Source organism: Camelus bactrianus, chromosome 21, assembly GCF_048773025.1.
Source record: "Camelus bactrianus isolate YW-2024 breed Bactrian camel chromosome 21, ASM4877302v1, whole genome shotgun sequence".
NCBI lineage: Eukaryota > Metazoa > Chordata > Mammalia > Artiodactyla > Camelidae > Camelus > Camelus bactrianus.
In genome coordinates, this window is record NC_133559.1 from 10,105,188 (window position 1) to 10,120,480 (window position 15,293).

General features: G+C 39.8%; 2 protein-coding genes and 1 pseudogene across 2 annotated transcripts; 1 reads left to right on the forward strand and 2 right to left on the reverse strand.

Moving 5' to 3' along the window:
* Nucleotides 1-3,178: 3,178 nt before the first annotated feature.
* On the forward strand, nt 3,179-4,605 carry LOC105069568 (olfactory receptor 10R2-like; annotated as a pseudogene).
* A 618-nt stretch (nt 4,606-5,223) lies between these two features.
* Nucleotides 5,224-6,335, reverse strand: OR6Y1 (olfactory receptor family 6 subfamily Y member 1). The gene has a single exon (XM_010955714.2). The coding sequence runs from the start codon at nt 6,333-6,335 to the stop codon at nt 5,358-5,360; it is 978 nt and encodes a 325-aa protein (XP_010954016.1). The 3' UTR covers nt 5,224-5,357.
* A 7,732-nt stretch (nt 6,336-14,067) lies between these two features.
* OR6P1 (olfactory receptor family 6 subfamily P member 1) lies at nt 14,068-15,021 on the reverse strand. Its single transcript, XM_010955601.3, has one exon. It carries the CDS (start codon nt 15,019-15,021, stop codon nt 14,068-14,070), a length of 954 nt encoding a protein of 317 aa, XP_010953903.1.
* Nucleotides 15,022-15,293: the final 272 nt, after the last annotated feature.

Sequence of the window (15,293 nt, forward strand, 5' to 3'; positions counted from 1 at the left end):
TCAACAAGTGTTCATTGAATATTTATGTATCAGGCAATATTCTAGAGATGGGGGTAAAACATTAAGGAAAACAGGAATATTTTCCTATGGAGTTGGAAAATAGAGATATGTAAATTAAAAATATAATCATAAATGCACATCAAACTGTGATACATGTTAAAGAGAAATACATGTTGAAGAGAAAAAGTAAATTATGGATGTGGACCAGGTTGACCTCTGAGTCAAGACTCAGGAAACGATGCAGTGCAAGTCTCTGAACTGAGCCCTGTCTGATCAGAGTTCTCTTGAGCTTCCCAGTTATTTAAGCGAACAGAGTCCTTTTTCTCGTGCTGGATTGTATTGTGCTTCATTCACATGAAAATCTAAACTACTGACAACATGCAACAGTCTTCTTTTTATAATTTTTAAGATTTATTCCTTACTATTTCCATTTCTATTAATCATTTATGTGCAAAGTGTGTTTCGTGTATTGGTTTGGGTTCTCCAGAGAAACATAACCAAGAGAATATATACACATATACTGTATTCACAGGAGTTGGCACACACAATGATGGAGGCTGTCCTCAGTCCATAACTGGGTCAAGCAGTGATTCTAGAAATGTGACTAACTGCAGTATTTTTCAGATTTATTTCTGCTCTGATACCTCAGAGGTCTTTGGACAGATTTCTTCGAAAGGCTGTGCAGCACCAAGGCTGAGGGCTTGACTAGCTCCCTGTGGAGAAACGCTTATTCAGGGCGATGCACTGAGCAGACCAGATGGCCGGGAAACCCAGGAATTCAGCAGCTCTTGGGAGGGACTGTTGTGCACATTTGAAAATTTCTCAAAGCAGCAGTGGCTGCTGTCAGATCTCTGTTGGTAGCCTCTAAAAATGGTATAACTGGAAATAAAAAGACTCTGAGTCAATAATAATCTCATTTAGGAGTTTCTGCTGCTCTGAGGACCACTGCTGGGGACTGCCAACAAGAACATCTCTGCTGGGAGCCAGTGATGAGTCTGCGACAGAGTCGAGTGGGGAAGATCTTGATCTTAGTGCCTGCAGTGCTCCCTGAACCTCCTCTTCTGAGTGAGTCATGACTTCCGAGGGAGGGTAGAGACGGTGAATTTTTCTTCATTATCTCATAGAAGAGGAAGAATAACAATTTCTAGGAAATTTAAAAGTGTAGAAATTGTGTTGGCTGACTCCAGCAATAGAGAACTTGACTTTAACTTTATTTCAAATACAGGATATGAAAACCGTAGTACACAAATGTATAACAGGCATTTAATTTTGTTTTCTTCAGCCTATTCCCCTATCATCTACCTTGGGTCAGTCTATCAGAGAAATGCAGAAAAGATTTAGGGTAATTAGGGGACTAGCCCTCCAGGAATCTACACTACGGTATTTTAATCCTATTCCCTACCCTTGAGGCAGACACTTGATTGGAGCAAGCTGGGGAAAAGTGGAGTTATCACCTCTGTGACCTGCACCCAAACACTCCACAACTTTCCTTCAGTCCTCGAATCTGCTCTTTGCTGCTGTTCTGCAAAGTCTCAGTTTTGCCAGCTAAGATAGCACTCTTTTCTTCATCCCTCACACTGTACTCCTATGCCCTTCTCATTGGTGCAGAAACTGAACTTGTGGGGCTCAGATGAACCCAGACTACAAGGAAGAACTTAGTTTCTTCTTTTGCCATGATAAAGCAAGGCTTTATTTGCCCTGGTGAAGCCCAAGGAAGAAAAGGGCTTCTTCCTCGCTTAACGACCTCAGAAAATACAGCCCTGTGTTACTTCCTGTAATGCGGGTTTGCCACATTTACTTCTCTTTTCCTAATTTGCAACAGCCTTCAGCTTCTAATGAGCTACTAGGCAACCTGGGATTCATTCGTTGCCAACTAATTGCCAATGTTCGTTAGTTTTCTCCCGTTTCCTTTTTATCCTATTGGACCCGTGAGATTCAGGATCCATGTTGTTTTCTGCATTTATTCATTGAAAGGATTGGAACTGTGCCAAAAATAATGTTGCAATAATGGCTCCCTGAAGTTTTGGAAAATATAAACATAAATCAGCATGTTGGGGCCACAGCTAATAAAAGACAAAAGAAAAGTTCTTCAATGATGCTTTAGGGGATACTGCTCAGAATTCTCAGCAGAGAAGGCGGGACTACATTGGGGTACTGAGATGTCAGTGGTAGAAAGAAATAGAATGGAGCCATTTCAGAATTAGAAATGATGGTAGTAATATTAACTTTGGAGTCTTATTTGATTAGAAGATTTCTAGGTTTCACCAAATTCTAATAGCTATATGCTAGGGAATATAGAGAAATAGGTCTGTTGGATTGAAGAAGGCAAGGTGATTTACTATTATTTCACTTAAGAATGGTACTTTACTTAACCTAAGATAGATATAATTTAATAAATAGGCATTTATTAAATTTAAGTATTCATTAACTTAATATATCAATAAGTCAATATATTAATGAATGAATACATTGATGGAAGTAATGACTTGTCTACTCAGAGAACATGTCAAATATATCCATTAGTCTACTGGTCACTATGCTCCCCTCAGACAGAAAAATGAAACTGATACTTCTGCTTCATGCCCTCTCTTGAAAGTGAAGGAACCCAAAGCAAAAACACTCAGAGATGATTTGGATTAAGAAATATGCCTTTAAAGTGTAGGATCAAAATTCAGTTGTCTCGATATTTCATTTTGTGGACTTACTGTACAGCCCTAAATACCCTAAATATTGCAATTAGCAAGTATATTAATCAAATATATAAGTATCAGAATGAAAAAAAATTCAGTTGTCTCTTCACTTGAGTCACAGTAGGTAAAAATTTTCTTTTCGTAGTCTACTTCTATGCCTTATGTTTTTCAACTATTTGTTCTGATGTTTTTTAAAATTATGTTACAAATTCAAACTTGATTTTAGTTGAATTAAGGCAAAAAGGATTTATCTATACTTTAGTAAGGAAAAATTGAAGGAGTGGAAACTCCTTGAGGTCAGCTGTGTCGAAATGCAATGTTAAGTTCTGTTGGAAATATACGGAAACTGTGAAGAGATTTAATGGCTCATATTGAGGAAATGTCTAATGGGTTGGATTTATTTCCTTTCGAAGTTTGAAACTACAATTACAGACAAATTCTGAATCATGTCTATATTCTTGGCAGATGATAGGCAGTTAGTAAGATCAATGACCAACCTGACTGTGAGAACCTTATGTTTCTCTAGAGTTCCTGAAATGCACTAAGGTCCCACCCAACTCCCCTCTATCAAGTGAGTCAAATAGCTTGTTTGATTAAGGAAAAGGATGAATTAAAGTCAACAAAATATTATTGTCTCCATAAACACACACTAACAGGAGTTGGGTTTTCATATTGGTTCAGTAGGTTTTAAAAAATTAAATAATAGCGTAAAAAAATAAAACATGGTATATGTTTCAAGTACCTGCAAAATGAAACTTTTTGGCACAGAGGATTACACAAATAATAGATGGTTGAGTCAGGGCTGCTGTGCAGGAAGACTGCAGACATTTTCATTACCCAATTGCTATGTGAAGTAGGGAATGTGAGGGAAAAAAACTTCCTAGACTTAGTTAAACACTGTGAGAGATTCAAAAATGGTCCCTGGAAACAGATGTAATCTGAGTTTTTGTAAATGATTCCATGAACTGACATGACTGATAGGGCATCTCGTACTAGCATTAGTCCTCACCCCTTCTCCTGTTTATAATTCTTCAACCCAGTGGAACTGTCTCCACCTTTCATGGTAAACAACGTTCCTTCATTCTTGTTCTCTGTAGATCAATCCTGGGGACCAAGTCAACCTAACTAATCTCTCCTCTGTCGCAGAGTTCCTGTTGTTGGCATTCTCCAGCCTTGGAGAAATCCAGCTCACGCTCTTTGCTGTTCTTCTGTGCTTATATGTGATTATCCTGAGTGGGAACATCACCATGGTCACTGTCGTCCACCTGGATCGCAGCCTCCACTTACACATGTACTGCATCCTAGGGATTCTTTCCATCCCTGAGACGTGTTGCACCTTTGTTGTCCTGCCCAAGCTGCTCATAAACCTGTTGTTTCTGCTCAGAACAGTCTCATTTATGAACTGTGCCACTCAGCTGTTTTTCTCCCTCGGTTTTGCTGTCACTAATTGCATGCTACTGGGTGTCATGGGCTACGACTGCTATGCTGCCATCCATCATCCACTTCGCTACTCTGTCCTTATGAGCTGGCAGGTATGTGGACAACCGGCAGCCATCGTGCTATGACTGGTTTTTTGTTCTCACTGATAGGCTCCCTCTTAGTCTTTGAACTACCTTTCTGTGGCCCCAACAAGATCAACCACTACTTCTGTGACATCTCACCAGTTATCTGGCTTGTCTGTACCGGTACCTACATAAATGAATCGGTCATCTTCATTGGTGGAATTCTAGCACTCACGGTCCTCCTGACTTTTATTTGCATCTCGTATGGCTTCATTGCTCGTACCATCCTGAGGATCCCATCTTGTCATTGTATTTACAAACATACTTGTACGACAACTATTCTAATATTTTTATTCATTCCTGTAACAGTAGGAATAGTCCTAATTGTAATAAAAGTGAAAAGTAATTGGTAATAAAATCTATGGTAAGGAAACACAGGAAAGCTGTTCCTTAAATGCTTAAAATCTAAAAAACACAATGATATTTCTAAATTTTTACTTAGGTTTTCACAAAGCTTGGGCCATTCATTGGCTTTGGACTTTTGTATCTACAAATGAGATGGTGGCTTTATTTAAATGAGCACATGCTAAGCTTCAGTGGAAAAATAGAAGATGGGAGAAAGTGAGGAGAGAGAGAGAGACAGAGAGACAGGGGGACAGAGAGAGACGCACAGATACAGAACAAATTACAAACTGTGAAAGGAAATGAAAAAAGTGAAATTTAGAAGACAAGAAAACAAAGACAGGTAAAAATGATGAATTAGAACTGAAACAATTAGAAAGGAGCAAGGGAAGGACTGGAAAGTCCATCAAGTCAAAATATATTCACAATTTCTGACTTCATCTTCTGTGCTCAAACATGTATTTATTCAATTATCTTTTCAACTAATATTTATGAAGCACCTACTATGTGCCAGACACAGTTGAATGTACAGATGGTACATTAGTAAATTGGACAGATAAAAATCTCTTCTCTTCTTTAATGGGGGAGAAAAAGCTGTCATCATTTCAAATAATCCTTGAAAAATGTGCATTTGTGCATATACATGTGAACAGTTACACACACACACAAACAGGAGGTCAATAGGTAACCAAAGGCAAGAGTGTGAGAAGAACTCTGTAGAAACCATCTCCTGATTCAGGCATGAAGGCATCATACATATTTTTTAATTAACCCAAGCCCCATCTTCCCTGGGTCCCCTTCTTTTGCAAAGTATGGTCTTCTTGAGTGCTGCCTTTACTTCACGGTTTCTCAGGCAGTAAATAATGGGGTTGAGGAGTGGGACAATGACAGTGTAGAGCACAGACACCAACTTGTTGGAACTGTAGGCATACATAAGCTTAGGGCGGGTGTAAGTGAACAGGGTCGTGGAATAGAAGAGAATTACAACTGTCAGGTGAGAGGCACAGGTGGAAAATGCCTTTTGACGTCCCTGAGCAGAAGGGATCCTGAGGATGGTGGTGAGAATGGTGGTGTAAGATGCTACCACTACACAAAGGGGAACAGCAATGACCATGAGGGCCAGGAAGAAGTCCACTAGCTCAGCCCGTGAGGAGTCCTCACAGGAGACATTGAGAAGGGGAGAAATATCACAGAAGTAGTGATTGATATAAGGTGTGCCACAGTAGTGGAGTCGAGCTATGAAAACCATCTTAATCATGGCAGTTATAAGTCCACAGAACCAGCATCCCCCAGCCAGTGTGCCACAAAGCTGTTTGGTCATGATGACGGGGTACCGAAGTGGATTGCATATGGCTACGTAGCGGTCAAAGGCCATGACGGCGAGGAGGATGTACTCGGTGCAGACAAAGGTCACGAAGAAGTAAAGCTGAGTCATGCAGCCATTGAAGGAAATGGTCTTGCTGTGGCTGAGGAAGTCTCCCAGCATCCTGGGGCTGATGACGGTGACATACCACATCTCCAGGAAAGAGAGGTTGCTCAGGAAGAAGTACATGGGCTTGTGTAACTGCCCGTCACTGCGAATGGCTAGGATGATTAGAAAGTTCTCCAGAAGGGTGAGCAGGTAGGTTGCCAGGAAAAGAAAGAAGAGGAGCAGCTGAAAGGCTGGCGGTGTTGGAAATCCCAGAAGAATGAAATGTGTTGTCACTGTATGGTTATCTCCTTCCAGAACCATGGTGAGCATGACTGGCTGTGGGCACAGACAATATCAGCTCCTTCCACGTCCCAGGCACCAGCCTATCATTGTCGACATTTGTAGGCTGCAAATTCATCACAAGAGAAGCTTTCCTGCCTTTAGATCTTTACTTCCTTCTAAATTATGATTAGAAACAAACGAAAAATTTAAAAAAAAAATAATGATTAGAATCAAAACTTTTGAGTCAAAATGTACTTTAGGGAGTGTGTTTGTTTATTTATTTATTTATTTTCAAATTAAGCTGAAAACTTATCCAAAGTCACACAGAAGTGAAACAGGAGCTCCCTGACTCTCAATTTTATACTTTTCCAAGACATCACCACTGGACGCAGGAGGATGACCATCATATCACTCTTTCACTATAAGCAAGACATTTTCATCTACTGCATATGGAAAGAAGGCAGGGGACTCAGTTGCTCATTCTCTAGGTGTAATTTGTATAAGTCACATGACCCCACTGATCTGTAAAATGGGTAGAATCCCCCCTTTTTTTTTGACCTATCTAACAAGATTGTAAAGCTTGGATGAAACAAGACTTGAGCAAACACACAGGATTCATAGCAAATTTGATATGAATATTCACCAGCTTCTCAGAGAACAAAATTGAATGGATAATTTAAAAGGTAGTCATTCCCTTGACTCAATGCACTGTGTAGGGGACTTGATTACAAGTCTGAAAAAAAGTACATTCAAATCGTACTTTTGCCCCACTCTAGCGAAGTGAGCATATTACATAAGCTTTTAGAATATTAGTTCTTTAATTTCTAAGGTGGATTCAGTATAATTATACCACTATTTGTGAACATCTAATGAGTCTGAGTTTAAATTCACTAACTACTAAACATAAAATAGATAAACAGCAAGCTCCTTCTGTATAGCACAGGGAACGATATTCAATATTCCTAGAAGGACCCTAGCTGAACTGCACAGTTACAATAATAGCTCTAGAAAATAAAAGGATGCAATGTAGCCTTAGACTGCAGCAACAGATACAGTCGTTCTCAGAGCAGATGCTTTATATTTGAACCTGGAAATAAAAAACAGCTCATTTAATTTTTAAGACTAAGAATTAATTTTTTAAAAAGTGGGGGATATTGTCATAGAAACTATGTGTTCTTTCATTCTTCCTCTGTTTCCAACAGAAATATTAAAGTCCAGATGGAGTATCACCAGATGAATGAGCACAAAATACAGATACAAAGAAATAAGAGGAAAAGAAGGAAGTATGATTGTATTTGATCTGTAAAACTCTCCCTATATACAATATGTATTATATATACATAAATATAGATTAAAGATATAATGGTTGTATTTTGAAAAATGGAAAAATTAATGTACAAGGAGTATGCTTTGCCAGAAGTCAAATGCAATGCAAATCTAATAGGGGGTCCAGGTTACAAGTCTCCAAGACTAGATCATCTTAGTCGCATCTTGTAGCTTCCAAGACCGTTCACACAGTCTATCTGGCAGACACACGAGGAAGAGAGCAAGGTTCACATAGTTAGCAGCCTTCCCTCCAAAAGAAATTTCACAGCAAATGGATCCCTGAGAAGGACATGCTGAGTATTCGACAGCCTTTTCACAGCCTGATGATACCTCGCGTTCGCCTAGCACTTTATAATATCACTATATAATTTAATATAAAGAACGTTATTTCATTTGATCATCAAAATCAGGAAGTTAGTTAGGGCAAATGTCACACTGCCCACCTGCCCCAGAGATACTACATATTTAGCTCAAGGTCACACTCAAGGTAACTAATTGCTTAATGACTGAATTGAAATAAAATATCTACTTTTTTTTTTATTCCCTGCTGCTTTTTCTGTATGAGTAGGCAGAGGATGATCTATGAGTTCAGTAAGGTTTTTTTTTTTTTACTTCTTCTGAGCAATAAACTGTGCCTTTGTGAGACCGACACACTGCTGAATGCACGAAGAAAGAAGCTTTAAACTGTACCTTTGAAAACAGCTTTAAATGCACCCTGTCTGAGGAATAAAAGTTTAGGGAGTGAAGAATCAAGGTGGCAGGATAACGGCCAAGATCCAGGTGAAGGTCCTGGCACTCTGGACCTCAAAGATACTAGCTAGCAGCAGCTCTGTTCCTTGTAGCCCACTGTCAGCTCTCCACTGTGGACTTAGCTCATAGAATAACAGTATTTTTAGACCAGTAGGATTTTAATTCAACTTTCTTTTTTTCCCTTTTTTCGTATTGCAGAAGTGAATCCCAGAGTGCATAACTGTTGTTCTCAATGTCAGACAACTATGTAGTGGCAGAATAGCAATTTATTGATGACGTTTCAGCCCTCGGCAAACTTTAATACCTGATCTCACACATCCCATTTGATTTAACTGGTTCTGTGGACCAATAGACCAAGCGTGAGAAGGACATTTCGTCTTAATTTTAGCTTGATTTGAACAGAATTCTAAATGTTAGTGTGAATCTTACAGTCATAAAATTTTTCAAAAGACTGTATTTCATAAGCTTTCACAATGGCTCACTGAATTAATTATACACAAACATACATGCTTAAAGAAAGAAGGGCTACATTCAGAAAACGAATATATGTATGTGTATGTATGACTGAGACATGACGCTGTACATTGGAAATCAACACACTGTAAACTGACTATACCTCAGTAAATAAATAAACAAATAAATAATGAAAGGTTACATTCAGCTCAAGAAACACAGGATCTTAGAGCTGCAAGGAACCTGATAGGTCAAATGGTTTCACTTCTTGCTAATCTTGTGAACTTCCAGTGCATAAAATATTCATGTAACCTTTGCCTAATCCTCTCCAGGAAGAGAAAACAATATTTACAAATATAGCCATACTTAAAAAAAAAAATAAACCTCTGATTGGGACATACAGGGCTTTCTCCAGTGTAACAGAATGCTGCTACATTCGCGGGTTCTGCTTCTGTCTTCTGAAGCTTCAAAGAGTAAGTCCCATGATTTTGTCCAAGGATAGCGTTCACTCTTTGAACACAGCTGTCAGCTCCATGAAACCTCAACGCTCCCCCACCACTGATCTATTACTCCTGCCTCACGCCCTCACGACTTTCTTTCTCTAGAGTAAAACATTCATTTTATCTCATATATATATACATACATACATACATACATACATACATACATACATACATATGTAAAATCTGGTTGTTAGTCCCCTTGAAGTTTGTGGTCATCCCCCTTAGATGATCCCAGTTTAACTGGGGCATTCGATGGGGAGCAATATCAGAATGCTGTGGGGAATATGCTTGGAATTTAAGGCTTACTTTCATTCTGAAGACAGTCAATAGGAAGAGATTTATCCCACTGAGCCTTCCAACAAAGAGGACCACGATGCTCTGGTTCTGATTTCCCAGGGAGGGTGTAAATGGCTTCCTCAGTAGTCAATGGGCCATCAGTACAGTGACCGTGCTGGGAATGGAAAGGGATGTGCTCTGTAGTTTGCAGAGAAACAGATGCCTAAGACTAGAAGTGAGGGACAAGGGAGAAAACGTATGCGGTCAAAGCACTCCCAGAAATTGAGGCATTAAAAGTTGTCATGCCAGCTCTGAGGAGATTGCTGTGGCCAAAATGAAGATCCCAGGAATCTCCAAAGTAGGACAAAGGTAGTGAGAGATGTGACAGAATAATCATTTGTGCTCAGCTTACTGACTCCTGCAGGGCGATGAGAAAAAGGTATAGACTGGTCAGAAGGGGACCTACCAGTCTTGGACCCTCAATGGCAAGACATTTTCTAAAGGGGATAAACAACTCCAAATCAGTTTAAAAAAGACGTAATTCTAGTTCATCTCCCTTTTTCCAGAAGCTCTTAGGAATAGATATGCTTAAGGTGTATAGGAATTGCAGTCCCCAAGTTTGTAACAGGACAGTATAATTGTCTGCCATGTAGTGACCCCTCTGCACCCCTCGGTCTCTGCTATGAGTTGATTTTGAAGATTCTAAGCAAAAAAGTCTCTATCATATTCCAGGTCCCATACATCCTCTATATCTTTTCAAAACCATGACATATTTTGAAATAATTTTCCATCTAGGTAGTTTTAGAAAAGTGGCTTAATTTCTATAGTTCTCATCTTGAATGCAATTAATCTTTGCAGTTTATTTCAGGATCCCAAATTGAGGATACATGTGACACATGATGAATTTTTTGAATAATCTGCACAAGAAACAAGGAATCTTACCTTCTTTCTCTCATGGTACTATGACGAGAAGTGAAATCTTCTTTATCTTCTAAGGAGCTGCAAGTCATCAAAACTGCAACCACTGTCACATTTACCTGCCTCTGGTATATAAAAACAGACGTACATACTTACATACCTGGATTTCAGCCACCACTCTCCACGTACACATTCAGTTGTGTACTCTCATACATTCATTCTCTTTTCTCTGCTTTCTCTCTTTCCATCTCTTGAGTCAGAGGACACCTAGACTCTGCACTTTGCAAGGCATAGAACTGGGCTGACGCATTAAACTGAGGAATCTTCAGGAAATAAGACCGCTGGGCAATGTTAGAGAATCAGGCTTTTTCATCTAGAAGGGGTTCTTCAGTAGAGTCTTAAAATGACATGATAACCTATATTACACAATACCTCTGAATCCCTAACATTTTTCCTCTGGCTTAATCCACATGAAATCCTTGATAAATTGAAATTAATCTATATATGTACTTAGTTTAGGGCCCAACTACACACTGTTGCTACACTACTAAACATAGGCTCAAAGAAGACGAGCTATTTTTAAAATCTGTAAAATGAAAGCTCCAAGAATCAATGATTTAAATAAAAGTGATTTTCACTTATTCCTTGCTTCCCTTCATAAAAATAAATAATTAAAATCTGGCCAAATTTCCCTTTTGGAAATATCTGAGAGTCGTTTTTCAACTCACTATTTTCTCAGCAATGTAACTTACGACACTTTCTCCAACCTCATTCAGGCATGGCCAGCTTGTTCGGAGAAATGAGACGGAATCGTGTACCCGGGAGGAAGAGAGCAGCATCCCCAAGCCCAGGAGTGCTGCTGGCAAGTCTGGCTGTGTCTCTGCTCAGCTTGAAGAAAGTGCAGAATGGGTCTATTTGTGCTTCTTCCTGCTTCCAAGCTACTGAAAAAAACCAGCTCCTTTCCACCCACAGAAGACCTCGCAACAGGCATAGCCCTCAGGAGAGCATCTGGCCTTTCCAGGGCTCAATGGGATCTTTGGGAAATACTAAAGGAAGAGCTGGCAAGTTAAGTGGACTCTCCAGACACAAGAGAGACCTTAGCATGACTTGAAGGCTGCCTTTCTCTTGTGTGTGTGTCAATGCGTGCACGCTCTCGTGTGTGTGTCCCCTTCTCTTTCTGGGGAACGGTCTCACAAATAATAAGATCCTCCGGGGGAAGACAGTGCTATAACCCAAATCGCTCAACATAAAATAAGAATGCTACTCCATTCTTACTTGGAGACACAAATATATGAACACACACACACATATACAAGCTCCACACACACTGGGATATTTTGCACACAAACATCAATTCTGTACATCAGCATGACTCTCATGCATCAGTAACTCAGTAGGTATGAACAAATACTACATTCCTACAGTAGCCATATTTTCCAAGAGGAATAAGAACACGTGTATGTTTACTCTTATTATCCACAAACAGTTCACAGTCAGAAGCATATAAAGGTGTTCAGAGAAGGTAGAAAATAGCACGAGTGTATAGAAGATACACTGGGATGAAAATTGGACAGTTATCCCTTCAGACGTATATGCTCTACGTAGGTTACAATGTCTGCACACCAGGCGTGGTTAGCCTGGCGTCAATAATGTCCAGAGTTTTCTGCAAAAGACAAATCAGTTTACAAAAACAGTCTGAAGATACGACTTACTGCCAGATATTTACAGTGCATTCCTCGTTCTCCCAGTCCAGACGGCTTGTACTAATCAGGAGTAATCTGTCTCATAAGTAACGTTGCTGAGTGATATTTAGCAATCTTTCAGGAGACTAGAGCTGTAAAGCTAACCCAAGGCGAATCATTTCACAACGTATATGTATATCAAATCATCATATTGCACACTCTAAGTATCTTGTAATTTTATTTTTAACGATACTTCAATAAACCTGGGAAAGAGGGAAGAAAGTTAATCTGAGGTCGAATTTGTCTACAAAGAGAAAAGATTTTTCAATCCTTTACTCACACATGATTTATTTAATATTTACAACAATCATATGAGGTAGACAATATTACTTTCATTATGAGGGACATCTTAGTGGTAAAACCAGAATCAAACCAAATTTCTTGGCTCTCAGGGCAGAATTCTTAACTATAAAAATTCATGATTTCCATAACTCTATGAAAGGAAAAGAGAGTGTACTGAATGGAAGGTAAATTGAGCCAATCTCAAAGATTAAAGGGCTATTCTGAAACTTCATGAAAATAAAGCAACTTAAACATTTGTAAGTGTCAGGTTTTCTTTTAGGTTGTGTTATTTCAAGTGCTGGAAAGCCTAAAATAATTATTGGTCAATCAGTTTTCTTTAATGGACAATTTATCTTTGTTTTTTTCTCAAAGCCTGGTTCAGAATAGGCAAATGTGCACTGAGACACAATTTGTGTTTATGAGTATTTGTTCAATACTGTTTTTGTTGTTGTTCTTTCACATGTCCCACACCTAAAGAAACATTGAATTTGGTTTTAATGTGCAGAAATTAGGCTGGGATCAGAGTGTGAAATTTTTCTAAGTAATTCAAGCAAGTTTCCAAAAATAAAGAGAAGTTGGAAGAATGACTGTAACTCAGGCTTTGAACCTGAGACATCACAGATACCTGCATCTCACCACTCATCCCCTCATCTTGTCTCTTATTAAGACATTTTCTGTCCTTGTGGTCATTTGCCCCAGGGGCAAAATCGAAAATATTTGGCAACTGGTATAACTCAGGCAGCAACTAGTTGAAACAGAAGTTGACCATGATGCTGGAGAAGATTCTGAGGCCAACCTACATAAAAGTTTCCTAATGCGTTTGATCTATTACCTAATCAACACTCATTAGGTCAATTAGCTGTATAGCATCCTTAGAGAAGAATAAGGGAGATGCGGATAAATACTTAACCATATTAACTGGTGCACATACGGCTGAATACCAGCACTGCACTTTCCTCCATCTTTGACTTACAGTGGGTATGAGACTTGTTGCAGTAAGGAGGATTGATTGAGTGACATGAGATATAGTTTTTAGGGTATAATTGTACTTTTGTGATTCTCGTAGAATGAGGATTTGAGAATTTGAATCCTTGAAACTGCTACAACAAAGCCTACATCACTTTATCTTAATATACGCACCAACATGTCCCTTTTCTTATATTTTCTCACTTGCAAAATAATACGGTTGGCCTGGAGTAGGGAATCTCAAACTGGCTGTGAAACACGAATTCCTAAGAAGTTGAAACTTATGCATGGCAGGGTTGCAAACTAGACATACCCTATCAGATTCTCCATAGATTTTTCTGGGAATCTGTATTTTAACAAACCCCTAGGAGATTCTTATGTAACTAGCTTGTGTAAGATCAATGATTCACAAACTTTTGTTTGTATCAGGAAGTTCCCAGACACTGTTTAAAGAAATCGTGTACTAAATAATATTTTGTTCTTGTTAAACCTACTTTATGATTCCTTATATGTCACTACTAAGATGCTGCTCCTTGCTTCCTTCTTGACGGGGTCTATGGTACATCAATCTGGGACACTCCTGGGACAATGGCATCTAGCCAGCACTGTCTTCCTGAGGGCGTCCTTCACCTCCTTGTTCCTCAGGCAGTAGATGGCTGGATTGAGGAATGGTACAATGACAGTATAGAGCACGGAGATGACCTTGTTGTGGTTGAAGGTGTACATGGCCCGGGGCCGTGCATAGGTAAAGAGCGTGGAAGAGTAGTAGATCACAACCACTGCCAGGTGAGAGGCGCACGTGGAGAAGGCTTTGTGGCGTCCCTGGGCAGTAGGAATCCTCAGGATGGCTGCAATTATGGCAGCATACGATGAAACCACAACTAACAGAGGGAGGAGAATCATCACCAGGGCCAAGAGGAAGTCTACCAGCTCTGCTTGTTCCTTGTCAGAGCAGGTGAGGTTAAGCAGTGGGGAAATATCACAGAAAAAGTGGTTGATGATGTTAGGTCCACAGTAGGACAGTCGGGAAATGAAAAGAAGCTTCATCATGGAGCTGAAGAAGCCACTGCCCCAAGAGGATGCAGCAAGGCGAGTGGCCATGCTGGAAGGCATGAGACTAGGATAACGAAGGGGTTCACAGATGGCCAGGTAGCGGTCATATGCCATGACGGCTAACAGGACACATTCGGTGCAGGCTAAGGCAATGAAGAAATAGAGTTGAGTCATGCAACCTACAAAGGAGACTCTACTGTCCAGGATAAGAAATGCTCCCAAGAGTCGGGGAACTGTGACATTGATGTACCATAGCTCCAGGACGGAGAGATGGCCAAGGAAAAAGTACATTGGGCGATGAAGGCTTGGAGTGAGCCAGATGGTGGAAATGATGAGTGCATTCTCCAATAACGTCAACAAATAAATTGCAAGGAAGAGGGCAAAGAGGAGCAGCTGGATGGGTGGAGAGGTAGGGAAGCCCACCAAAACAAACTCCGCTATGTGGTCTCCACTCAAATTTCTCATCGTCTCCGACCAGTTGATTCCCTGAAAAAGTAACAAGAAGAGCGAGATGCTAAAAGACAGATGGATCAAATGCTGACATCCTCAGATTGCAATCTTGTGAAGATGCTTAGTGGCATAATATCAATTACTGTTACATCATTTTGTTCCTTCACTTTGTTGTGTCATCTCTCACCTCAAGGGAAAAGCTCTCAGACTTGAAGATCATACTCAATAACTTGGCCATTGTAACTACAGTGGGTATTTTATAAATGCTTGCTGAGTGGTTTCAGAAC